The sequence below is a fragment of the Sylvia atricapilla genome, chromosome 4, assembly GCF_009819655.1.
Source record: "Sylvia atricapilla isolate bSylAtr1 chromosome 4, bSylAtr1.pri, whole genome shotgun sequence".
In the NCBI taxonomy this organism is placed as follows: Eukaryota; Metazoa; Chordata; class Aves; order Passeriformes; family Sylviidae; genus Sylvia; species Sylvia atricapilla.
In genome coordinates, this window is record NC_089143.1 from 36471610 (window position 1) to 36497449 (window position 25840).

Below are 25840 nucleotides of genomic sequence, written 5' to 3' on the forward strand. Positions count from 1 at the left end.
GATAGATGTGCTAACCTAATTTAATTAGTGCAGAAAAGCTACAATTGATTAATTTTGACAGTTTCAAGTTTAAAAAAATAGTGGTTTACAACGATCATGTTTTTAATTTTGTTGTAAAAAAATTACATATTTTCATTTCCTCTAAAAAATCCACTTTTTCAAAGACGTTAGATATAATGCTAAATTGCTTTTCCAAAAATGCCCTAATGTTATTTTTTTTCATGTTTATTGAGTGAGTATGAAGACTTCCAAATTGAAGATAAAATGAAAACAAATTTATTCACCAAATTTGATTGCAGTCGACACACAACTTATAGCAGTAATCTTTGGCAAAAAATCACTTCTGTAAAAGAGACAAATGCCTTTTATTTATATAGTAATAAATATCTTCCTAAAATATCTGTTGTTCCCTTTCTATAGTGATCTTGCTTTAAATCACCAGGAAATTTCATAAGATGTTATATATTACATTACATTATATTGCAATATATTAAATATTTTATATTAAAAAGATTTCAAGTTCAAACCTGTTGAGAGTATGAGAAAAAAAATTTGCATCTCAAAGGCAAACACGCTACTTGAAATTTTTGTTTGACCATAATAAAATAACTACACATCATTTAATGAGGAAAATACAATATAAATCTTACCTACTACAAATATTATTTGAAAGACTTTGTTTTCACTGCCAAAGTACTAATACTTCTGTGAAATATTGTTTTGAACTTGTTTTATTGTTGTTTCTATGCAAATGTGGTATATCATCTTGATTTTGCTTTGTTTGCTTTCTTCTCTCTGGAACTTCTTCAGTGAAATAATTTACTGGAAGGTAGATATTTCTGGCTGTGAAATGTGAGATTAGCAAGCACCCCATCACAGTGGTGTAGGTGTGAAGAACTACAGAGATCTCCAGCTGTAGAGCAAGCAAGCAGACAAGGAGATGCAAGAGAAATCAGAGCCAGTCATCATGGATCCTGGCTGCTGGACAGTGCTTCTTTATTTCAGGATTGGTCTGATTTTTCTGTTTCATGTAAAATCCTTCTTTCTTTAGCATTTGAAATTTAGGAAGAACAAAAATTATGATAACACTGTCTAAAGCCAACATAAACTGTATTTAACAACTGCGGGCATTTCCTATTTTAAAGTTAAGGCATGGGAAGGGTGAACTAGTAAATAGATATCAGATGATATCTATACCTAGAGGTATAGGTGAAACTATCTAATCAAGCTCTTAGGGTACTGCTGAATTTCATCCAGTCTTGTAGTTTATATTTAGTGCAAGTCACATGTAGATAGGTTTCATTCTGCATTATTTGCAATGGATTTCTTTCTAAAGAAATTTTAAAAAGAAAACTAAGTGTAAGTTACAATTTTAATGCACTTTTGTGTAAGGATTAGGTTGGTCTGACTTGGTTTCACAATCAATGGTTAAAAAATGATTAGTAATGTCTGCCACTATTAGGATGAAAACGTTCTATGGCAATTCTACTTTTATTTTTTAGCATGTTTCCCACCTTGTACTGCCTTTCATCTTTCACAGATCTTTCCTTGCTTTCGAATGCCCATCTCAAAAATAATTCTCTAGCCTTAGATTTCTAGAAGGAAAAAATAATTACATCTAAATATCTTACAAATGAACTTCTGTGAAACAAGAAGTCAGTCTTTCATGGAAAACAGTAGGTGAATTAGAGTAATATGAAATATGATTTCAGAGTCCGTTCTTGAAATAGAGGATTTTTTTGTCTGTGTCCCATATATTACTTGTAAATGTCTTTTAGTGTTTATATATATAAGTATAAATGTTTCTTCCACTCTAAATAGGCAGTGAAAACTAAACGCATACTCAATGCAGATTGATCTTGCACTAGAGTCTATTCTATTTGGTTGAGAGCCATTTTCCTCAATACAGCTATATGTTCCTTTCCTTTAAACCTTGTTTTTACATTTAATACTTGTTGAGTTTTCTGTTGCTGCTGGAGTCAGTAATAAAAGCTGTATAACTCCAGAGGGAGATAGCTTAGGTTTTATTTATATGGGCATTTTGAAGCCAGTAGAAATTGATTGCAGATGTTTCTGTTCAGAAGAAATACATAACTTAATCTGAGGTCTTGGTAGAAGGAAAATAAATGACTTTGTTCCAATAAAAAAACCCTTCAGTTTCATATCACTAAGATTTTTAGTTGTAGACTTGAGAAGTCATGTAACATACTAGTTCACAGAGATTGTGTTTATGATCTGTATCTTTCTAGTTTGTATCTATTATAAAAAGGATGTGTAAGTTTGCACTGACTAAATGATACTTGTAGATCATTTATTCTAAGTTCGTTAACAAATACTTATGTCTGTGTTTCATTTATGTCTACAAACCTGCTTATTGATAGATTCATTGGCTTGTGTTTTAAAATTACATTAAGCTGTTAATTACTATATAGAAGAGTTCAAGTAGCACATTTTAAAGTGTTATATATATATTCACATATATTTTTTAAAATATATACAATGGCATTAATTAGTTTCATGGAGCAGTCTTCATAAGTAGTCATGTCTTGAAGGATAACGGTTATCTGCCCCATAATGGTGTATTTTTTTTTTTTCCTTTCTGAGTTGTATAAGTGACAGTCATATAATGCTTCCATTAAAAGATTATGGATTTTTTTTCCAGACAGAAATATTCAGAATATTCATATTTTCATACTGAAGCTTTTTATAATTCCTTTTTTCTACTACTTTAGTTGAAGATGTTGTACCCTTTTGGGTAGTAAACATGACAACCTGTGCATGTCTGTTTCATGTTTTTGAGGACTATCTCTGTGCCTTGGAGAGGGGTGGTGAACAAGGATGGGGAGAGAAGAGGGAAGCAGTGCTGTGTTCCTGCTGCTCATTCCCCAGAGCAGATGAGCTTTCTGTCCCCCAGCTTTGAAGAGAACTAGCAGGATTATCAGCTTTGATAATCTCAGGCAAATAGGTGTTCAAGGGAGTAGGAGTAGCCAAAATGAAGAGAGCCTGAGGGTAAAAGGAGCAGATGAAGCAAAAAGAGGCTTTTGAGATAAAAGTGATGTAAAACATGAGGACATTAGAATCAGAAGTCGCATATAATGTAGAATAAAGAGAAAGGGCTATATAATTCCAATTAAATTAAAGCTTTAATTGGTATTATCTCAAAAAATTGGGCCTTTTGAGTTCTAGAAATCCACTACTTTCAGCTAACAGCTGTGTATGTATATAAGTACACACAAAATACACACCCTATCCTGTTCAGCAGTGAAAAGATTTGTGAGGAAAAAAGATCATTTAAGGAAGCTGAATATTTGGTATTTTATTCATATGCTTTTGACCATTATGCCCTGCACAGCTGCTGGTGGAAAATTTCCTGAGACCAAAGTATTTGCATCTTACTTGTACTTGCATTTTTTTTTTTTTATTTCTGAGTTGTAAACACCAAGAATTGGAAATGACAACAACAATGTATGCTTTGATTATATAAATGTAAATATTCTGAATAATCATATTAATCTTGAGTACCAAACTGAAAAGTTACTTGGCAGATAATCTGTTTGTTCCTCTTTTCCAATACCTGAAGAAAAGGAGGATGCTACCTTCCCTAAAATGTAGGTGTGCAAAACCCACAAACACCTTTTAAATATATAAGAGGTATGTAGAACATTCCAGTTAAACAAATAAGTGCACAGGAAATTAATAAAGCAACGTTTTCTGGGTTTTCGAGATTTGAATAATTCACTAAAAAAGGCGAAAAAGTATCTAGCTTAAATCCTAGTATAACTCAACCTATTTGTGAATGAGAAAAAATAGCGCAGAATTATATTTCAGTACATACTTCATAGTAGTTTTTCCTTTGGGAGCAGTAGTTCTATTCAAGGCTGAGGGAAAGAATTGAGAGATTGATTCTATGAACTCTAGGTGAGAGAGATGAAAAGGATACTTATTTTCTGGTTTCATGATCCATGGCATTGTCATTCACTTTATAATTAGAGTAGTAGGTGTTGCACAGAATTAGTGTTCCAAATTATTGTTTTCAATTGAATCAAACCATAAAAATGTAGAATTTTTTAATCATCACCTATGCATTATTGATATATACATAATATGCTTATAACCCATTTATTAATGATAATAAATTGCTAATTTATTTAATGTACAAATCTTAGATACATGATCTGTGGAGTGCATGTAGTGGACAAACTCTTTGAATTAACTGACCCACATCTTCATTTTTTGTATCATGTTTGTGAAGCTAGTTTGTTTTATTCCTGTCCGTTTAGCTTTAGAGTGATTTTGAGGCTGACAAATGTTGTCTGTGTTAAATCAACCAGAAAGTTTTTTTAAGATTATAAAGATTGACTATGTTATGCCTGAATGATTTGTATTTTAGGCAGTGACTGCTCTGTGTCAGTAACTTTAATATTTATTAACTGCCAGATTGAGATCTGTCTCATTAAGCAGCAATAAACCTAATGTACTGAAGACTCTATAACAGTTAATCACAACACAGTTTTCTGTTTTTTGTTGTACTCATCAATGTCCAAAATATGAGTGCTCATTTCTGTCCAAGGTGTAATTGTATAGATTTTTGCATGTATGTAATTATTTTAATTGATACTTTTTCTGAAAAGTTTGCATTGATTTAGACTGCAAGCAATACCAATACTGATAAAATCAATCTTCTCAAGCATGGACAGGCCCCTTTTCCAATATTTTATCTTAATAATATGTTTCTTTTTCACCAGAAGCCTTAGCCCCTTGGGCACAGATAAATGAAACCATGGACATTTATAAATATTTCATATGGAATATTTTTTTGTATGAGTGTGGAACAACGAAGGTGCCATATCATCTAGTGTAATGTCATCTAGGTCTGGATACCTACATCATACTCTGTATCTTTTATTGAAGCTACACTGTTAATTTGATTTTTAGTCAATTGGACAAGGCACATGTTTTCAGCCAGGCACGTGCTCAGTGCCTTACTAAATGGAGCCTTGTGTAGGGACCTAAATAGTAGCTGAGCCAATTTCTTTGACAAGCTGTGAGGTGTGCAAGCCAGGAGCTTTTGCTTAAGTTAGTTCTTTGTTGGAATTACAATTGACAGGGCTGGGAGAGCTAGCACTGGTACCTTAAAGGAAGCATACAGCACGCAGGATGCTCATTTACCTGTCCATCAAAGAAAAAAACAAACAACCTTTGAATGATGAAAAGGTTAGTTTCCTGTCTGACTGGCAAAGCAAATGAGGTACTTTGCTTTAAAAAAGTATTTCCAATCAATCCAAGGTAGCTTCTCTTTGTTGTTGAGAGTTATGGAGTAGGAAAGAAAAACAGATTGGCTCTTCAAGGTGTTGTGCAGTCTCTGCTAAAGCTTGGAATGTACCTTCAGGATGTGAAATCTAAGCCTTTGATCATGACTCATGGTGACTGCCAAGCCACTGTTTCTCTGGTGTCACTATAGCTTAGATCTACATTTTGCCAAAAGGTACTAATCAGTTGTATTGCTTCACAATGCTCTTTTATTAATGGGTGATATCCAGTGATTCTCATCATCAGAGAGTTATCTGCGTTCAGCAAATACTTTGGCAGAATGCTTTGGTGCAAAAGAGCCAGTCAACAAGCTATTTGATTACTGATAAAATAGTATAGTCCACCATGATGGAAAATGGATTTTTGTATGTGTGTATATAAATATATATGTATATTTATTCATATTCAGCTATCCTAAGCTGTGTTTCAGTTATTCAGAAAAAGAGGCTGTAGAAAGCCTGTTTGGGTTTTTTTTTTTTTCCCCTCCAGATTTCAGAGCAGTTAAGATGGATGAAACAAGAGAATCTTGTTCATTATCTTGGGGTTAGTACACGTGACTCCTAAACAAAGGGTAAGAGAGGATCTCCTCTTCCTTGCTGTTTGTTTTCATGCTTTGAGCTTCAATAAGAATTAAAAGCCAGTTTCTTTATCTTAGCTGTGTCTTTAAACTTAGCTGAAAACTTATTTTTAATATAATTTAGCTCAGGTATAAAATAAATCTTTAATTTGGCTTTGAAAGTTTGTTGTGTCAGTTGATGGTAATGCAGATAATATAGGTCACTTGGCAAGGTGGGTTTGCAAAACACAGGTGTTTGAATAGCTAAGTGTTATAGATGAAGGCTTCTTGGAAAAAATATTTGTTCTCATTGGCAAAGTAGCTTGTTTCATTTTACTCCAACTCTAAATTAGGACAGTGGATTATTAGGTATCTATATAAGGAATCTGTTTGAGATTTAATTGCCTTGAATATAAGTGAAAAATGTGTTCAATGCATATGATGAAAATGCAAATCTAAGTTATTTCTGGTGTAGGAGGTACCATGATTATTAGTGAGCTTGCTGAATTGCTTTTTTTTCTGTAGTAAGTGCAGTTTGTCAAACACTACAAATTGGAGTATTGAGTGCTTAACAAGGAACAAGAACAAGGGACAGTTCTGGATGAAATCATACCTAATGTTAAGCACTGTAAAAAATGTATTAATTCTATTACCCTGTTCAGGTTTAACTGTTATCTGTTATTCAGATCAAGACAGCATCCATATGAGAAAGGGAGGGAGGGGTTTTGTGCAATGTACTGTGTTTTATTAAAATACCATGTAATCTCCAGATCCCCATATTTCAAATGAAAATAACCATGAAAGGAAGAACTTTAAGATTTGCATATGCACTAAGGATAAAAAAAAAAAAAAAAAAAAAAAAAAAAAAAAAAAAGGAATTTGTTAATTAGATCTTTGAAGGTCTTAGTAATTTTCTTTTTGGAAAAAAGTACTTTGCTGTGCAATTTTCTCTTCTAAAAATATTGGTACTGCTACCAGTGGGTTTTGCAGACTTAAAAATAAAAACCTCTTGTGTTCCAAGAAACCCTTAAGTTTACATTGGACTACTGACCTAGGCTGGTATTAGAATTCTGAAATCTCTAACTAAAACTTCTCAAAGAATTAAGTTCAGTTTAGAAAAGTTTTACAGCAACATATTTTCCTAGTACAAGTGCTGAGCAATCTTGTATTATTATAGGGTAGAGTAAATGAGCGGTGGATTATTTCAATTTTTTTTTCAAAAATAAGATAAAACTGAGCTGAACTCAGCTATGTTCCTTAGACTGTGACCACTCCATTCCTTTTGCTTTAATGACTACAGAGAAGATTGCTAATATTTTCTGCATTTCAAAACATGTTGAAGGATCATATATTTTATTATTGCTTCAATTTCAAGTATTTCAGCATTTAGCCACATAAGAAAACATCATCCTCTAAAGATGAATTTTTTTGTTGCTAAAGAATTCCTGACATACACATTAAGGCTGATATACCCTTAAGGCTGCATTTTCAGACCACTTTTTTACCAGTATGAAATTTTTCTTTTCATTTTTGTTTTGAAACCTCTGAAGGATTTTATTGGGGTTTTTTTATGTTAGTCAAAGTCCTTTTTACTAACCTATAGACAACATGTCATAGTAAATAGAATGGAAAATTGTGGGGGTTTGTGCTGCAAAATAATAATTTTTTTTGTTGGGCTGGTGCCACTGGGAGATATCTGTGTGAGGGCCTGGTGTATTCATGGTGAGATAATCTCAGTATCATCCAAATATCTGAAGTCATATTCTTTCTATGGCTGAACATTTCCCTAAATTAGGGAATCAGAACATGGATGGTATGGGTGTTGCAAAGGTAAATATATTGTTGCCTTTTTGGTAAAGGAGGAATTGTGTGAGATGTTACAGAGCAGTTTCTGGCTGCAAGTTGCTGATGTTTATCCTTCATATAATTCCCTAGGCAGCAATGTTATCCTAATTAGTTCACAAAGGTGATTTCTGGGGTTTTCTTTTTTTAGTACAAGGTAATATAGGCACAGTGGTCTGGTGAAAGGCTGGGTTTGTGGGAGCTGTTTCCAAGATCCAGCATAACCAGACTGTATCTCCACTGCTTAAAGTTGTCATCTTGGCCACTGGGGTTCTCATGAACAAACACACATTATAGTGATTTTGATGATGCACAGTGTTAGGCATTTCAATTTAGTTTGAGGCATTTTGCATCCAAATAAGAAAGTCTTTATGATTGCTCTTAGCCTTGGTCCCACACTGGGTGAAGTAATTGAAGCAACTATTAACTGCAGAATGACTATAAAAGCCTAAGGACTAACATTTTCATTTTCTGTATTAGCTGATATTTGATTAGCTAATATCCAGTCACACTGTGGAAATAAATCAAAGTAGATTCAGTAATGATACAAAATTTAATGTGTAGATGGATACCTACATATTCAGTTTTTTATTTTCATTATATTAGCTGCCTATTTCTTAAAATCCTTTCGTGTTTGTTGGGGCATTGTTCTTGCTTTTCTACATATCATGTTTTTTACAAGAGTTCAATTCTACTTTTCCACTGTAATCACAGCAGTCAGAATATCAAAATTAATTTTGTGGTAGAATTATTTTTTGTTGCTCGATATGCAATTCTATAATTGTAAGCATTCTTATAGAAGGTTGATCTAAATGAGAAATCATCTCCTGAGCAAGACTAAGAAACAACTTCAGTTGTTAGCATTATTGGTCTACTTTCCAGTAGATCTTGTATAATGGGAGAGGGTGGAGCAGAGTGGGGATGTACTCCATTAGTGAGCCTGGGACGAGTCACATGGGATTGTGTATGCAGCACTTCTTCAGCAGGTTTTCCAAATCAAAGTACAAGGGTGATCTTTGATTCATTCTCAAATGTTCCTTCACCTCATTTGCTGCGTTGTTAAACCATGTTGTGAATACTTTCTTCTGTCCTTGGGACAGTATTGAGGGAGCTGTATGGCTTCCACCTGCTGCTATACTGTGATGTCCTGGAGACCAGTTTCAGATCAGGAAGTCACGCCACATATTGAGTAATTTGAGGGTATGAGATATAAGTAAAAGGTATTGCTTTTCTTCAATACATTGTTTTGATGGCTGTGTTTATCAATTAAAATATTACATAACAGTAGCTTGACTTGAGATTACGTCTAGCTTAATAGAATTCAGAAGTAAATCTGCATGTTTCATGATGGGGCTGTGAAACTGCTTGAGTTGATTGGCCCTGAAAGCTGTGTGACAAGTGGTATAAATTTAGATATGAAGAAAATGCATGCCTAGCCAGGCGTGGAAGACAGAAGATTTTGTGATTTTGTTTTCTGTTTCAAGTTTATGTAGTTCTCTGCCATTTTACTTGGACTCTGTCCTGTCTTCTAATATTAGATAAAAAACTCTTAAAGAAAAATAATTCAAGGAAAAGTATTATTAATGTGTTGTACATTCTTCAGAGGTACTTGTTCCCATTGGAGACGTAATTATCTGTGATTAGTCAGTAATTCTTTGGACATATAGTATCTGATTAATCATTTAGGTGTCCCAGCTGCGAACGAGGTGGAAAGGATGAAAAAAATCGAAACCAGCATATAGTTCTGTATTTTCTATATTTACTTTATATATATATATTTATTTATTTTCTTTCATTTATATAAAATATTTATTTTCTTCACGTTAATATCTGGGGTGAATGGGTTTTCTTAACTTTTTATGTAAAAGGCAGTAGCAAAACAGCCTTTTGAAACTGGTTTTGATATCATTTGTTTAACTTCACTTTCACAGATAGAAATGACAAGAAATATAAGTCCTGAATCTTTTAATTTTTTTTCCTTTAAAATATACTGACCAGAAATGGAGTAAGTATTTTTTGAGTATTTTATTTGTTAGTTATATGTCCTGATCTACACCGAGGAGAAAGAGTTCACATATCACTAACATACAAACAAAGAAATTATTGTGGTGATGCTCTTTGTGTGCATGATGCTCTTAGATGTAAATCACAGGGAAAACTTCTTCTTCTGCTCGATATCCAAATTTTTTGCCTTCTTGATGTAGAGATTGTGTAAAGAGAAAGTCAGCTTATTTTTGGCTGATGCACTTGAAGAGATAATAGAATATTTACACACAAACCCTAGAAACTGGAAGAGATTTGCCTGCATACAGAAGTTTAGATATCAATGTCAAGAATATTTCTGATGTAGACAGTAATAATTGTACTTAGAGGAGCAAAGAGGTAGTTGACTATGAGATGTTTGTTGACTGGAAATCGATGTATGTAGTGCAACATTATTCTGTTGTGTTTTGATAGTTGAATATAGCCAGTATTTGGAGTTTCATTTTATCCACATTAAATAAAATTTCTTGTCTTATCATCTTCGGTGTGTTTCATGACTAAATTTTTTCTATGGAATGATTTTAATGGAATAGAGAAAAAAACCAGTACAGACCTTCATGCTGAAAACTACAAAAAGGATAGTGTGTTTGATTACTTTCTACAGTTTTGGTAAAGACTTGTGGTCCCAGAAGATTTGGATTTTAACTGAAGGAAAAACATTGGTACACATAAGCAAAATAAGAAGGGTAGATGCTGAATTACATAGCACAAGCTTATTGTGCAGAGTGAACAGTTTGAAAAGTACTGAAAACTGTATTTGAAGATGAGAACAAACATCAAAGGAGCACACAATCTTTTTCATCTTTCCTAGTGATTATTTCTGTGACTGTATGTGTTAACTGCCTTGTGAGAGGGTGTTGGGAGAGGTGAATGACTGCCTGTCTCACACAGACATACATATCTCGCAGCTGAGTCACACTGTGCTGGTGATTCAATGTCACTGTGCAGGTTAAAATAGCATTTCTATTGTTCTGGTGTTAAACAGCCATTTGCACATTCTGAACACTTGAAAGAAAAGAACTGGAGCAGATCTTACCTATAGCACATTACCTTGTGTGGTGTATGAATGATGTGTAATATTCATTTTAAACTCATCGAGCTGATTCATTGCTTTTCTTTAGTTTAGAGTTGATTTGACAACACTGAAAACTCTAGAGTTACTCATGAAATAAGCAGTGAAAAAGGTAGTAGTAGGACTTTGGAAGAGCATAAATAAATGAGGAAGGCTTTGACAAGATATGATTATTTGAAAATTTCATGTGGCTGAATTAATTTTTTTCCCAGTATTTTTTTATGAATGAAAAGATCTCGAGTTGGTGAAATATATCACTAAAAGCTTCCCTCAAAGGCTTATAAACATGAACAGTTTTATTGAGAGAGGTGAATAGAAGCACTTATTCAGAAACTATAAATTTGTTTCAGTTATGTTACAAATTTTGAAGCAATGGGAAAAAATTTTTTTGATTAAATATTTCCTTGGATTGTACATTATTGCCTCTATCGTTTATACTGTTTTTACTCTGTTATCATACTATACTTTTACACTGTTTTACTATAATAAAGCTCAAGTAATATCACCAGCTGTGGGTTTTGATGACATCTGAATTTGTGACATCTGAGTGTGTGCTCAACCCTCACTGGACTTGGAGTGAGGTGCAGCAGCTTCAGGAAGTAAAGCACAGCCAGCTGTTCCCAGACAACAGTACACACAACTTTGTCTTCCACTTCATTTTTCTCAGAAGAGGAGAAAAGAAATCTTTATAAAATCTCTCTCCCCTACCCCAAGCTACTGCAATAGTAAGAAACACTCCCTAAAGTCAATGTGTCCCTGAAAATATTTAGGTCTATCTTATTTTTGCATCTTTGACTTTACAAGCCCTCATACATCATTCCTTTTTTTTACCCTTCTGTCATCTCTCCCTTTCTTTTTTTACTTTCTCATATGATGTCAATAGATATTGGTACTAGTGCTACTAGTTTTCTGAGGCCTTTTCTGCTGTTACTCTGTGCTGAAAATGGCAATGGGTATTTTGTGATAAACTGATGTCAGGTAACTATGTACTGCCCCATAGTTCTTTTTCAATCAACTTATATTAAATATTTATTTCTTAGGTATTTTAGGGTAGACTTTACAGTAGAATTATTTTTTCTAGTATTTGTGTAGACTTTTAAATACTGAAGAAGTAATCACATTTGTTATTGTTAAGGTTAATCTCAGAAAACAGGACCAAAGGAGTTTTGAGAGATTCCTGCAGTTATCTGCATGCAGAATTAATTACTCCAAAAGCATTTATACATTTTTCTGCGATCTTGCACTAATAAAAAGCTCAGAGTCCTTGGGTATAAAACCCCCACAATATGTCACTGAAGAAAGACTCAAGGTGATCCCTGGACATCCGAAGCCTTGTGCTGCTGAAGAGGAGAACTGCCTGCTGCTGGTACAATGGAATGGCAGGAATTGCATGGATGATTTGTTCTTCACTCAGTAATTTATGTGCTCAGAGATGAGGTGGTAGGAGATGGAATGCTCTCACCTAAAAGCCTGGAAGTGGTTACACCCATGGACCTGTGTGGTGGTGAATGCTCGAGGTGAGTGACTTGTGCAACTGGTTACTCAGCAAGACTTTGGCAAGAGTGTAAATGTATGGATTTGTACATTTTACCTCTGGCATTTCACAGTTGGCTCTGACAGAGTAAGTCGTCTTTAAATAAAAGTTAAATAAAAGAATCTCAAGTTATAATATTCTTTCTCTTTTATACAACTAGCATGCATACTTGGGTATTATTTTGTCTTTCATATATTTAGTATATTCAATGTTTAGTATGCTATATTTTTTTACCAGGAGCTATCCAGACATTTGAATATTGCCTTCCATAATATTAATTTACAAAATAACAAGGGGTTTCTATTTGGGTAAAATGTGTGCATATTTGAAAATAACTTAAAGAATTCTCTTCAGAGAATATTGTATATAAATTTATCTATAAATAAATGCAAAACAAATATATATGACTATTTAATATTTGTTCATTAAAAGCAGTAATTCAAGGTTTTAACAGACAGAGAAAATTATTACTTGGCTTATCTAGGCTATAGGAAATAGAAACATACCAAATGAGGGGACAAAATATGAAATCACATAGAGAAGCTACATTTAGACATAATGAAAGTAGACATGCTGTCTTTAAAGAATGGACTTTTTTCTTTTGATTTATCTCTGGTACTATTGCTTAGCATAGCATAAAGCCTTTGGAACAAGTTAAAATATATTGAATCATACCTGTTGAACATCTTATATGTGATTTTTACTTGGTCTTTGTCTGTGTAAATATTTTAAAATCTGTGTGCCTCACTTTGTTTTCTGTCCAGGTCCTTTTTGCTATAAAAGGGAAGTGCTTAGAAGAAAATACAGTTTCTCATTACTGAGTCACTCCATGTTTGTCTTCTCTCAGCCAGTGTTTCTCACCTTTTCTGTCCCTTCAGAAGGCAATAGGAAGGGTTCCAAGGGATGTAAGAGGTTTTGTGGGATTGATGAGATTTGGAAGAGTCAGAGATGCTGCATTCATGAAACTAGGCTGGGTAGTGCCTGAAACTTGAGGACACTTACTGAAGAAATTTTTTTGTGGGACTGGGCAATGTTTTAGACACTGTGATGGTAGGACAAGAGGCTGACATTTTATAACTCAAGAGCAATTACCTTCACTTAAGAAACATCACACAGAGATAAAATTCAACTGTATTTTTTTCTGTTTCTGTGCTCTTTGGTGGATGTCTTTATTCTTGTGAGGTATTTGAATAATGCACAAGGAATTGGCGTTTCAGGCAGGAGAAATTAATTTGTCAGAAGTGTATGTCCAAAAAATTGGAAGAAGAAACCTATGATGATGGAAGGAATTGGACTGAATATCTATCTAACTATATATATATATATATAATTTTTAAAAATTATTTTCCTGTTATTGAGAGTCCTCCTCAGTAATCGGATAGGTGACCAGCAGGAATTGTGAATATAGATATATCCTAGGGCTGACTGAATAAAAACATGAAGTTCTGTAAGGAACTAACTCTTTAACCTTTCATGTTAAAGAGATGGCATGTTTACATTTAATAGGTCAAGTAGCAACTGAGAAAACTCAGAAGCTGGATTAACCTTTCACAGGTTTTCTGACAGTCTGGGTTGTTATACTTTACCTAAACTCTCTTTGGCCTACAGTCTTCAATTTTCAGAAGTGTTTCTCATGAATAAAACATTCTTTTTGACTTTTTTGATATAATGTAGTAGCATATAGCCTCTTTTTTTCTTCTTTTTTGTAGGATGCTTCGAGTGTTGCATCAAATGCCTGGGAGGCATTCCCTATGCATCTTTGATTGCTACCATCCTGCTCTATGCTGGAGTTGCACTGTTCTGTGGCTGTGGACATGAAGCACTTTCAGGAACCGTCAACATTCTGCAAACCTACTTTGAGATGACAAGATCTGCAGGAGATGTTATTGACGCCTTTACTCTGTAAGTGCCCTGTTCTTTTTTATTGTTTCCTTTTAAAACTGCTGAAAAAATCCACAAGGGATATAAATTTGACTCAAGCAAATATCTTTTAGTCAAAATCATAGAAAAAATGGTTTGGATAAGCTTAGAAGATGAAGTTTTTTGTATTTACAAGCAATTTGTAATGAAGCAACCAAGGAATTGTGCAGAACCCTGAGTTTTGAAATGTCAAAATTCTACTGCCTCTGGTTTTTCTAGAATTAAGCTGTTTTGAAGGTTTTGTGTTTTGCTATTCCTGAAAATCTTTCTGAAAGACCTTTGAGTATCAGCTTCCCTTTGTTAAAGTTATTATATTAAAAAAATAATTTACTGTATGCTGAAATTAAATGAAATGCTTTCTTGTATCTTTAAAATTGTTTCTTTAAGACATGACTTTCTTAGATATTTGAAATTCAAATTCTTATCGGGCTGCTAACGGTTGTAACTAAAGCTGAAGAAGCCTATCCTCGAATTTGTAATTATTTTCTTTCATGACTATTTTTTGTAAAAGTCAAGTGATTTGGTCATCAAAAACATTGACCTCTTATGATGGATAGCTCCATAACAAACATCTCAGGGCTTAACAGGGATCAAAAAGAAACCAAGTACCAAGGAGTGGGAAAATCAAAGTGAAACATCCTTAAAAAAAGAGAACATCCTTATGCATTGTATAAGCCTACCTTTCACTCATATAATTAATATATATAGTTATATTCATGCAACATATGTGTATAATTATATATAACAACTTTGGTGCCTCAAGGATTACAAAGAAAGAAGGCTGATAGAACAGGAGATACATGGTTAAAATTTGAGTGTAGGAGGATTCTTCAGTCTAGAAAGAGGATGATTAAGAACTGTTGCACATGTGGTCTGTAAATTCACAATATTATGAATAAGACATGCAGATTAGATTGTCTTTCTATTCCAGTACAAAAAGTTTGTAGTATCTGAGAAAAGTAGTAGGCACCAGATTCAGCAGGAGCAGGTTCTTCAATTTTTTCATAGCAAGACTATAAACCCGCATATATGCATATAATTTGCATATTACCAGTGCCAGAAGTTTTTATGGCTTCAAGGGAAGACCAGATAATCTTGGAGAATGAATCCATTGATGGTTTTAATGACACAGAGATTTATCCAGCTCAGGAAGTCACCAAGTCTAGGCTAGTATTGGAAGTTATCCTGTTGACTGGTCTGCTCTTTCTCTTTCCTTATATTCACTGTTTGACATAGAAAAATGAACAAGATATGCAGATTTGATCTGACTGGGTACCATTGTTTGCATGAAAGCTAGAAATGGATCTGAAATTTCTTAACTTCTCTTGGGTTATACTATCAACATCCTATCCAAAGCTTCTCTGCACACTTTAGGTGTACTCACTGTGGGATTTGTAGCCAGAAGGGAGCATGGACCAAATAAGTATGACACTGCTACACCAAATTAAAATTTCTTCTTTGGATCAAGGAATTTTTATGTCCTTGAATATATTGGGTTGAGGGAAAGATGTATCTTCTGCTTTGCCTTTTTGGATTGTCATTTAGAATAATGAGTTGGGCTTGACTTGGTGGCTAAGGTTCATTGTTATCCTGAATGAAAGATCAGTCATTTTATTAGGCTCTAACTTATTTTATTAGTCCCTAGGAAGCTATTAGTGCAGAACAGCTACAAATCAATGATTTCTCTTCATAGCACGTTTTTCAGCTTCTCTCTGTCACATACTAAAGTGAAAGTATCAGTCAGGGAATACAGTCCAAATGCATATAATTCATCATGAAAGATTAAAGGATTGTTAAGGTAATTTTTTCTGCCCTGGCATTTGTTTTTGTTAGCTAGTAGCTTTTGGATCTGTTTGTTTTCTTTGTTTACTTAAAGAGATACTAAAACCAGTTCTTTCTTTGGCAGACCTACTGTAATGAAATTTGATTTTATTCAGTTGTGAAAGTTATATATAAACTTATGTCTTAAAGACAAGAGGAGCAAATATTTTGACTAAAAGCAGATAAGCTGAACTGGATGAACTGTGTGACTCACAAAGAAATTTGCATATGTTAATTTTCTACCTGTTTAAGTAGATATTATAAATTGTATTGTAGATATTATGCTATATTAGTATGCTTATTTTATATTATGCTTATAAAATAATTTTGTAGAGAGAATAAATTTTTTATATTTTCTCACAAATATTGATTAACCATTGGCAGTACAAAAGCTCTATAGTAATTACACTTTTGAAAGACCAGAAAGAAGAATATGTAAGAAAATATGTAAGAAAAACCAGAAAGAAGAATATGTAAGTAGAAAAAAATGCTGTAGTGCCTACATTCTTAAAACAATACATACTGAAATGGAAATAAAATTGTGTTTTTTATTTTCTTAATTAAAAATGATAAGAACTTAAAAAAAAAAAAATCTAGCTGTGTGCCCTACTCAACTGTACTTTTTAGAGGTTATTTAACACATTTTGGCTCTTAATGCTTCTAGTGCCGTGTAGTGTCTCAGACTGACCTGGACTCTGCCCTTTTATGATAAATGTGCCAGGCAGATGCTGCAGTGGAGTGAAGTGGGTTAGATTCTGTTTAATCATGCTTATGGTTTTTGTCTATTTTTTATTAGCATGCTGGATTTCAAATGTCATTCAGCATGAAAATCAATCTCTATCTGAGAACTATTTATGTGGGTGGCAAGAGAGAAAGGCCCTTTTAACTGTGGCCACAAGTGTTTGTTCGTAATGCAAATAACACAACTCACAGGCCACTCTGTATCTTTTATCTCTGTCGATGCAGCTACTGGCTGTAGTTTAGAAGAAACCCTGTAGAGAAAGCAGGGCATAATGAGGGCATAAACTAAATCTGAAACATCCTCTAAATGCCTAAAATAAATCCAAAATACCTAGATCCTAAGAGGACATTCAGAAACATCCATATCAATGTCCTGAGGGCATCAACAGCCCCGACTGTCCCTCCTAGGGCCTTGTCTCAGCCTTCCCATGGTCCAGGACCACATTTCAGCGAAGCTGGAGAGGTTCAGACCCTCACCACAGACTCTCCTGGCCGTGGAGTTGAGGCTCCTCTGGGCTGCCCACACTCCACATGATGCCTTGACACTCGGAGAGAGATTAATTAATTAAGAACCTGCAATAGGCTGCAAAGTTCCCTTGAGGCATTCAAACCTTGGGAATTCAGCCAAGAGCAACAGGGTCTGGAATAAAAGAGGTGATCTGAGTGCTGGTCCTGCAGACTGGTCCCTCATTCCATCTCCCTGGGCTGCTGTCTGAATCCAAAGAGTATATATATACCAGCTGCAGATCATATCTGCTGTGGAAATATTGACAAGTAGTAAATATATGTAATTTAAAAATTATAAACAAGTTTTTCAGCTGCCATTTAAAGTCTATAAATGCCAGTGAGTTACATACATTTTCTCAAATTTATGTTTTTCTTTCCAAGTTAAAATACAGAATTATCACAGTCAATAATACCAGAGTTATGGAGGCAACCTAGAGAGATGCTGGTTAGGGTAGAGAGAGTGTTTTTTTCTTGGTTGTTTTTTTAGGGGGAAAATACAACCCAAAATTCAGCCTGTAATAAGATACAAACACCAAAAACTTCTAATGAATATTATTTTTTAAAAAAAGATTTTGCCTCAAAGCACTGGATTATAGCTTGGCTTTAGTTCCTTTAGGGGAGAAAGGTAAAATAACTACTCTAAATACTTGAAAGCTATTATAAATCAAATATGTTCAAATTCATGAGAACACATGCTGTATAGACAGGTATCCCTTATGGAGAGCACATATCTTCAAAAATCACATAGCTGAATAATAGACTCTTTTCTCCTTAGACAGTAATTTTTAACAAATTGGATGGCTATAAAAACATTTGGAATTATCAATATGTGGCCTTTTCATTGGGACTAACCTCTAATTATATTGCTTTCTGAATGGCTTTTGGGAAGATTCATTCCCTACAGTTCCAGAGTTTTTCACTATCAACATTATCACTGTTCTAATGGTAGCTGTTTCCCTCCACCCACTTCTCCATTAAGTGAAGGAATGCCTATTTGGGAATTTGCAGAAGTCATAAGCTTTTTTTTGGGGGGATATGGATTCTTTCAGTGGCTGTAGAGTAGCTATTTTACTTCTTTGTGATCCAAAGGGAGCCTAAGAAAATATATATGAAGCTTTAAATTATCCTAAAAATTGCTTTTATAATATTTAACTGCAAGAGGTGAATGGTTTATGTTGCTGACTTTGTCAGTTTAGCAGCTCTGTAGGTTTTACTAAAACTGGGCAATCTGCTTGAGGTGAATGTTGTATTCAGCCATTCTCGTAATAACTTAATAAAATGTAGCAAATGTTATCTGCAAAGTACCAGGTATAACTAGATTTTCTTACTTAATCACTGATTTTATGAAGATTGTAAAGTCAGCAGAAACAGATACATGATTATCATTATCTCATGAGCTGGATTTTTATATTTTTCTGACATTTGGAACAAATTCCAAAAGAAGGTTTTAGAAAATCAGCAGCACAAGGTATGTTTTGTGTATTTCCCAAGAGCATCCTTTTCCAGTTCTTTCTCTTTCATACGCAAGACCAGTTAGTGCCATCTGTCACATGTTTGTGATATATAGGCCAGGGGACAAGGGAATCATGCTCTTAGAGTGGAAAAGGAAGAAATCTCCCTGATAGTGCCATTAAACCCATTTTCCTTCTACAGTAAAAGCTAATTCAGGTCATTGTAAATTCCCTTTCTTTAAAGGTGAGATACCAAATAATAAACTATATGAAGTTGCAATCTGTAAATCTGTTGTCACTGTGTTCTCTACAGAAAGTCTCATAGACACTGTATTGGTGCCACCTTCCTTGGTCTAAAAATTTCCTCCCTTTCACATTGTGAAACCTGTGTTTCAGGTACTGCTGTGGCCAAGTTTGATGCTTGCTGATGACTTTTCTGTTAGTGTATAGTCAGGGTTTATAAAGATGGTATTGTTTTGAAATATACATATGTATGCACAACTCTTTTCTTCTGAGTAAAACAAAAAAAATCGGTGCAGAATCTTTTATATCTCCCCTCTTAGTGATAAAATCAATGTTTTGAGAGGCAGATGAATGGATGTTATGATTTGCTGTCTTTTATTTTTGTTGACTTTGCTGCTATTGCAAGTTAAATGCTGGTAGCACTAAAACATTACTGTTATCAGTATTTCTACACTTATATTAGTGAAATACTGTGAAAGTTATTACAATGTGACCCATAATAAAGGACAGCTAATATGAAATGTGATATTTATAAACATTTGCATTAGATGATTAGATAATTTTATTTAAGGCATCTACTTTGTACACAGTAGTAGTAATCTGGTTCTCCCTATACATTTTTGATCTCTTACAAAAGCTTGGCATTCTTTAAATCTGAAAATACATTATGTTTTAAATACGATATGTATTATGGAAAGCAAAGCACGTAAGGGTCTGTATCAAATATTTGCTAACTTATGCAGGCCTCTGCCATAGCATGTTTTGAAACAGCAACTGACATTGCATAGAAGAATGAAGTTATCTCTGCATTGAATATCCAACCTTGACCCAAGTTTGGCAGGAATCACCAGAGAGAGCACAGTGTAATTGAAGATGCAGTTTACTAAAGGAGAACAGTTTTTATTTCATTGGAATGATTGATTCACATGCAAATAGCAACACTGGAAAAATACAGCATATTAAGTATTAGATGCAGAACACAGAATTTTAGATCTGGTATCATTGACAGATGCATCAAATCTGGCAAAAAAATATCAGTACCTGAGAACATGACCTTTACAAGATTATGCAGTGCTCAAATTTACCACCTACTCAGCTATATTATGTAGTCCAGTCTTCTGTATTCTGTTAAAGGCAATATCAGTGAGAACTTACATAAGTAAAATCTAGGATTTGGAAATTACCTGCAAAGACGTGTTATGAAATTGAATAAAGAAATTCAGAGTACCACATGAGAATACCAGTAGAATAATCTGGAAAATTCATAGCAGTGCATGTGAAGACCAGCAGAGTGATCGTGCATAAAGAATTTATTGGTCTTCTGTGCAAATAGAGTCTCCTACTTTTCAGCAGACATCTGTATTATTTAGTACTGTGTTAAGTAGCTCTCCTTCCTGGTTGACTGTAATCTTAGATTAGCTATAATCACTTCATGTCTTGTGATTTTCCCTTTCTCTATAGGTGGATCATCTCCATAGAAATATCTTTTTCTTTTTTGACCACTGTTATTTCCCTTTGGTCTTAGTTCACTTTATAAACAGATAAAATGGAAAGCATATGTTTATATGTAATATCTGTATTGCTAGATATGTTTTATGTGCCATGTAAAACTAACTCTCTGTTCCACAGGATATCTGAAAAGGGGTAAATTCCCTATTATGATCCCAATCTCGACATAGAGTAACAAGTTGTCAGTCTTAGGCTGTCAGTATGTTCTTTGTATGTATTCAAGTTTATGGTTGTACTAATGAAACGTTCACAAATCCTGTGATATGCTTTTGCCACATCTTTTTACACTGTATTGCTATAGAAGGTTGCCTGGAATTTCAGTATCCATAGTGTACCACAACCATCATGTAATTCCACCAGAAGGAAGCACAGTACTCTGCACTAGTTCCAGTGGGGAATCCCCAAACAATGTTGAGGAGAAGCCTTGTCCATCAGTCAGAGTAAAAATTCAGTATTTTGTGTCACAATTTCATGATTACTAAAATTCTTATACTAAATATTTTTCTATTTCAAGAACATTACAAGATTCATAGAGCAGAGGTGTGGTTTGTGCTGCTTTTGCTCTTCCTCCATTAGTTTGAGGATTCTGTATTGCTTTTTAGATGTTTTGCAAAAAATCTCTACTCAACTGTTCCATTCCTAGGAAGGAGGCAACACACTTGTAGAGGGTAATGATCTAGGATTCTATTCTGCATGCCTGTGGAGAGTTGTACACCACAAATTAAAACCAATGGGTACTTATGTCACATCAGTTTTGTTTCAGAGTAGAACAAGAAAATCTGGCCCTTGCAGAAGGTGAATGTAACTTGCATATTGTGGTACTATGATGTCTTCTTTATATAATACTAAAAATCTGGCTTTAGTTTTGAGCAAATGTTTTGTATAATTACACATAAAATTTCTTTCAGAAATACACAAGCAAAGTCTCTGTTTTCTTTCTATTGCATTTTCTTCCTATTCTAATAAAAAATACATTTTGGTGTTTTTTGACCTTATCTTTTCTGTAGTGTTAATCCTTTCCTCTTATCATTTCCTGGTAAACTTAAGTTGAGCATTTTATACACCAGTTTTATTTTCTTCCCACCTGAAATTTAGAAGTTAAACTCCTTATTAACCCAATCTAGAAAAACTTTCTCATGGACTTATGCTGACATTTTCTTAGTACTTTCATTTTTTTTTCCTTCACAGTGAGAGTATTTCAGTTTTTTTACCTCATTTGGGCTGTCACTTGGGGGTTTTTGTCTTATGTTGCAGGTAGTATGACTATTAACATGATTACTATTAATTCAGCTGTCTCCCTACTTGTTTTCCTTCTGCAGTTTGTCTTTGCTTATCTCCCCTTTTTCCTAACAATTTCTCTGTGTTTCATGGTACCAGCTATCTTCTTTGCTTAACCTGTTTTTTAAGTGAATAGTATCATGAACTGACACCAAGAAATTGTTTCCAGGAAAGCCTGAGAACATCTTTTCAGAAGTTCCATTGGTTTCTGGATAGCCTAAACAGATCTTTTTGCTTGCAAACATTCCCTTGTATTTTGTCTTCTTCTAAAAACACATTTGCAAAACTGTTTCTAAAAGCTTGAGGCAGCTTGAGGAGGAAGGCTGCTATCACAGTGTCTTAATACCCTCTTTGTATCAGTCCCTTAGGAGGCAAGAGGATCAGCATGAAGGCCAGGATTTCTGATTTACAGAGTAACTGAGATTATTGTATTCTAGATGGAAACATCAAGTATTCAAATTTCTCTGTAATTGAAAGAGAAAAAAATTTTAAAAAAACCCAAACAGCCCCCCAAAACAGGAAAAGGTATTCTACCCCAATGGGAACATTTGCATGTATTGCTCATCCTTCTAAATTTTCTGTGTAGGCTGAAAAACGAAAAAGGCAGTTTTTCATTAGATATTGTACCATGATAATTTTATTAGCACTGCAGTACTTTGATTGCTTTGAGTATTTTATTGTCTTAATATGTTTGGGGTTTTTTTAGCTTGGAAATAGATGTAATTTCCTGAAACTACTTGCATTCAGAGTATAGATACAGTTTACTAGCAATCATATTCTATTTTACATCTGTAATATCTTAGTATCATTGTACATATTGGAGAAATTGTGTTATAAAATCAGAAATAGAAATGTGAGACAGAATTATAAGTTCAGAAAAACTAGTCCCACAGTAATATCTAGTATTCTGGTGGGTAGACCCATGAAAACCTTTGGAATATCAGGCTTTTTCTTTTGTTCAGGCTGAAGTGAGCGCACAATTTATTTGAATGCAATAGTTTTCTGGGCAGCATGAGAATCATGTCACAGGGCAAATCAGTGTGAACTTTAGGTGTTACTTAAAACTAAATGTCTGTACTGCAGTCCTGTATTAATAAAAAAAAAAAAAAATCCTAGCAAGTATGTGGATAGTTCCAAAACAACATTAACACACTTTTCACAAAAACCTGCTGAACATAGACACAATTATTCAACAAATTATTTTTTTTCTTGCTGATTTATTATAATTATTAATACTTAAATTTGCCAAAACACCATGAAAATTCACAGTAGGAAATCTGTAACATCGGTCTGACTCACTAAGTATGTTTTCACTCACCTCTCACTTGTGTTTGCTGGGATAGTCTACTTGGTACTCAGTTTCAACCTGTTCATTGAGAAGTTAGCATTGATGGCTTCCCTGAATACCTTCTGCCAGAAGAAGAGAGTTTTCTCTAGAGATATTTTAAATATGCTTCTTTTTGGATAGAATCCAGATTGAGACTAAGGAATTAAGGAGTCAAGTTAATATGGAATAATTAATTATATATCAGCAGACAAAGAACTAAAAATTGAAGGATCGGCTTGATTTAAACCACAATTTAAAAACAGTAATGTTTTTGTTTTTAAATTTCTGAACATAGCATTGTGAGGAAAGACAGATCCAGAATACATGGAGAATCTACTAGATTAAGGCAGTATGCAAAATATGGTTTAGATTATTCTCTGTTAAAAAAAAAAAAACTTTTACTATCTTCAAGATGCTTTTCACAATTATTTTATGCTTAGATAATCATTCAACTTATTCTGCTCAGCAGCCTAAGTCAGAGTAGTGTTAGTCTTCACATTATGTATATATTTTCAAATCCTGTCAGAAGAACAAAATTTTATCTTTATTGTTTTGTCTCATTTCTTTGCTCATTACCCCCCTCCTCCTTTCCATTCCAGCTTAACACGAATGTAAGCCCTTCTTGTTGTTTTCCTTTGTCCTTACCCATCTTGCCTACTGGCTCATGTTCATCACTCCTTCTGCCATTCCCTTCTACCTCCATGGCTGCTCTCGTGCTCTGTCTGCAGCATTTGAGAATTTGCTGAAGCACAGATGGCAAATAATCTCCCGGAGTTCATCCACAAAGAATCACATTTTATTTTAAAGAAAGTTAATTTTCATTTTAACAGGTCTATCTTTTATCTATTATGACTTAATGAGGAAAAAAAAATTATGTGAACTGTATTTGATGCTGCAGAATAACTTAATAGCAATGCTATCTTCAAAACTATTTCTATATAAAGTTGTTGTTGTAATACATTTTATTAAAATACAGCATACACTAAATGTAGATGTATTGCAACACAATTCTATCTGGCTTTTAAAGAGGTAGTTGAGTGATTCTCACAATTTTCGTTTATCTTTTTACTCTTTGCTTTATTCCCTTGGAATAAGTCTGGCTATTTCATCTCATGTACTTTGATGAATAGAGATTTTATGACCTCTCTGTAATGAGTAGATGGGGAAGAAATAGATTTCTATATTTGGCTAGTGTTGGGCTATATATATTTTTTCCTTTTGTGAAAGGAAGGCTTAAGTGAAAGTTATTCCTGTAGATGCACATAAGGCTAAGGGAAAAGCATAGATCTCATAGTACTCTTTTTGACACAAGCAGCTCAGTAGGGGACTCAGCACAGATGGTTTAAAGGGCTGTTGTAAGGACTGAAACAGTCTCTGGACATCTCAAAAGTCCTAATCTCTTTAGGGCAATGAGAGCTTGTAACTGAGCACTTGGAGGTCTGAGAGGAGCTGCTGCTGGCAGAACTCCCAGACTTCAACCACTGGTGAAGGTCACAATTGTTTAAAGTATATAATATTGTCATTGGAAGGGACTTTTTGGAATAGTCACAAAGTTGCTATGTATTTGTTTTTGTAACCTTTTTTCCAATCATTAAAAGACAGGCTTAAAACACAGTTTTGATGTTAAAAAAAGGTTACAATGGCTGAATTCCTGTCAAATAAGGCAAATGGGATTTTGCAATGTAATCAGATTTATATATATTAAAATAAATTTCATCATTGTCTCATACCATCTACAGTGTTAAATTTGTTTCACCTTTTTGAGTTGTTCAATTATCTCTTCCATACAGAAATTGACTTACTCTAGTTTTCATTTGAGTATGAATCAAAAAGCAATGTAAAAAAAAAAGTCTTTGGCATTAGAATGTTAGGGGAAAACCTAACCTGTCTCATTTCCAAGTGCATTCATTTATAGTACTTGTCCTATCCCCAATTATGTCAGAAGTTTAACTGCATTTGGAATGCTTTTTTAATGTAGATATGAACCTGACTTTGAATATTTTGTAAACCATTCAAGGTCAAAGATAATCTAACAGGCTTTTTGAGCTTTTTTTATTGTATTATACATGTAAAATGTGTATTGTGGGTTGTCTTTTGAGCGATGATGGGAAATGTGCTCCTAAGGAATTGTTATTATTAAATATTTCCTTTCATAACAATAAAAATATTAATAATTGCCTTGAGAAAACATCCAGTGTGGGTAATGATTTGTCAAAATTCGTCTGGCAGATATAAATGTTTCTCAGCCTTATTTTTTTGTCTTTCATTGTTAGGAGGTGTCACTATCTTGACCTGGAGAATAAGATTCGAATTTAGTACCATCTTAAATCTGCGTGTTATCATTTTATAAAGAGTGGCACAGCTCCTGCCTTGTCACATCAACAAACTGAAAATTTACTGTGGCTAGTTTTTTAAAGAAGTTCAAGTATAAAACTTCAAAATCTGCTGATCCAAGACTATGGTCACTGGGAATTTTTCCAAGTTTAGACAACAGAACAGAGAAGTTGTACTGAAAACCTTTTCCCAAATGCTGGTCATGAGAGAATGTTTAGGAGTCACAGTCTCCTTGAGCCAATGTTGGACTTATAGGCATTTCTGGGCAGAACAACCACACAACCCAGGTGATCTCTGCAGTGAATTGAGCCTTCTAGGGCTCAGAGCACATCACACTGCAAGCCATCCCTCT

At 34.0% G+C, this 25840-nt stretch overlaps 1 protein-coding gene across 1 annotated transcript in view; it reads left to right on the forward strand.

Annotated features, from left to right (window-relative positions):
* The window catches only part of GPM6A (glycoprotein M6A), a 114118-nt gene that overhangs the window by 61925 nt on the left and 26353 nt on the right, over nt 1-25840 (forward strand). The window contains exon 2 of the mRNA XM_066317579.1: nt 14067-14259. Coding sequence (XP_066173676.1) covers nt 14067-14259 — 193 coding nt within the window. The remainder of the gene's footprint in view (nt 1-14066; nt 14260-25840) is intronic.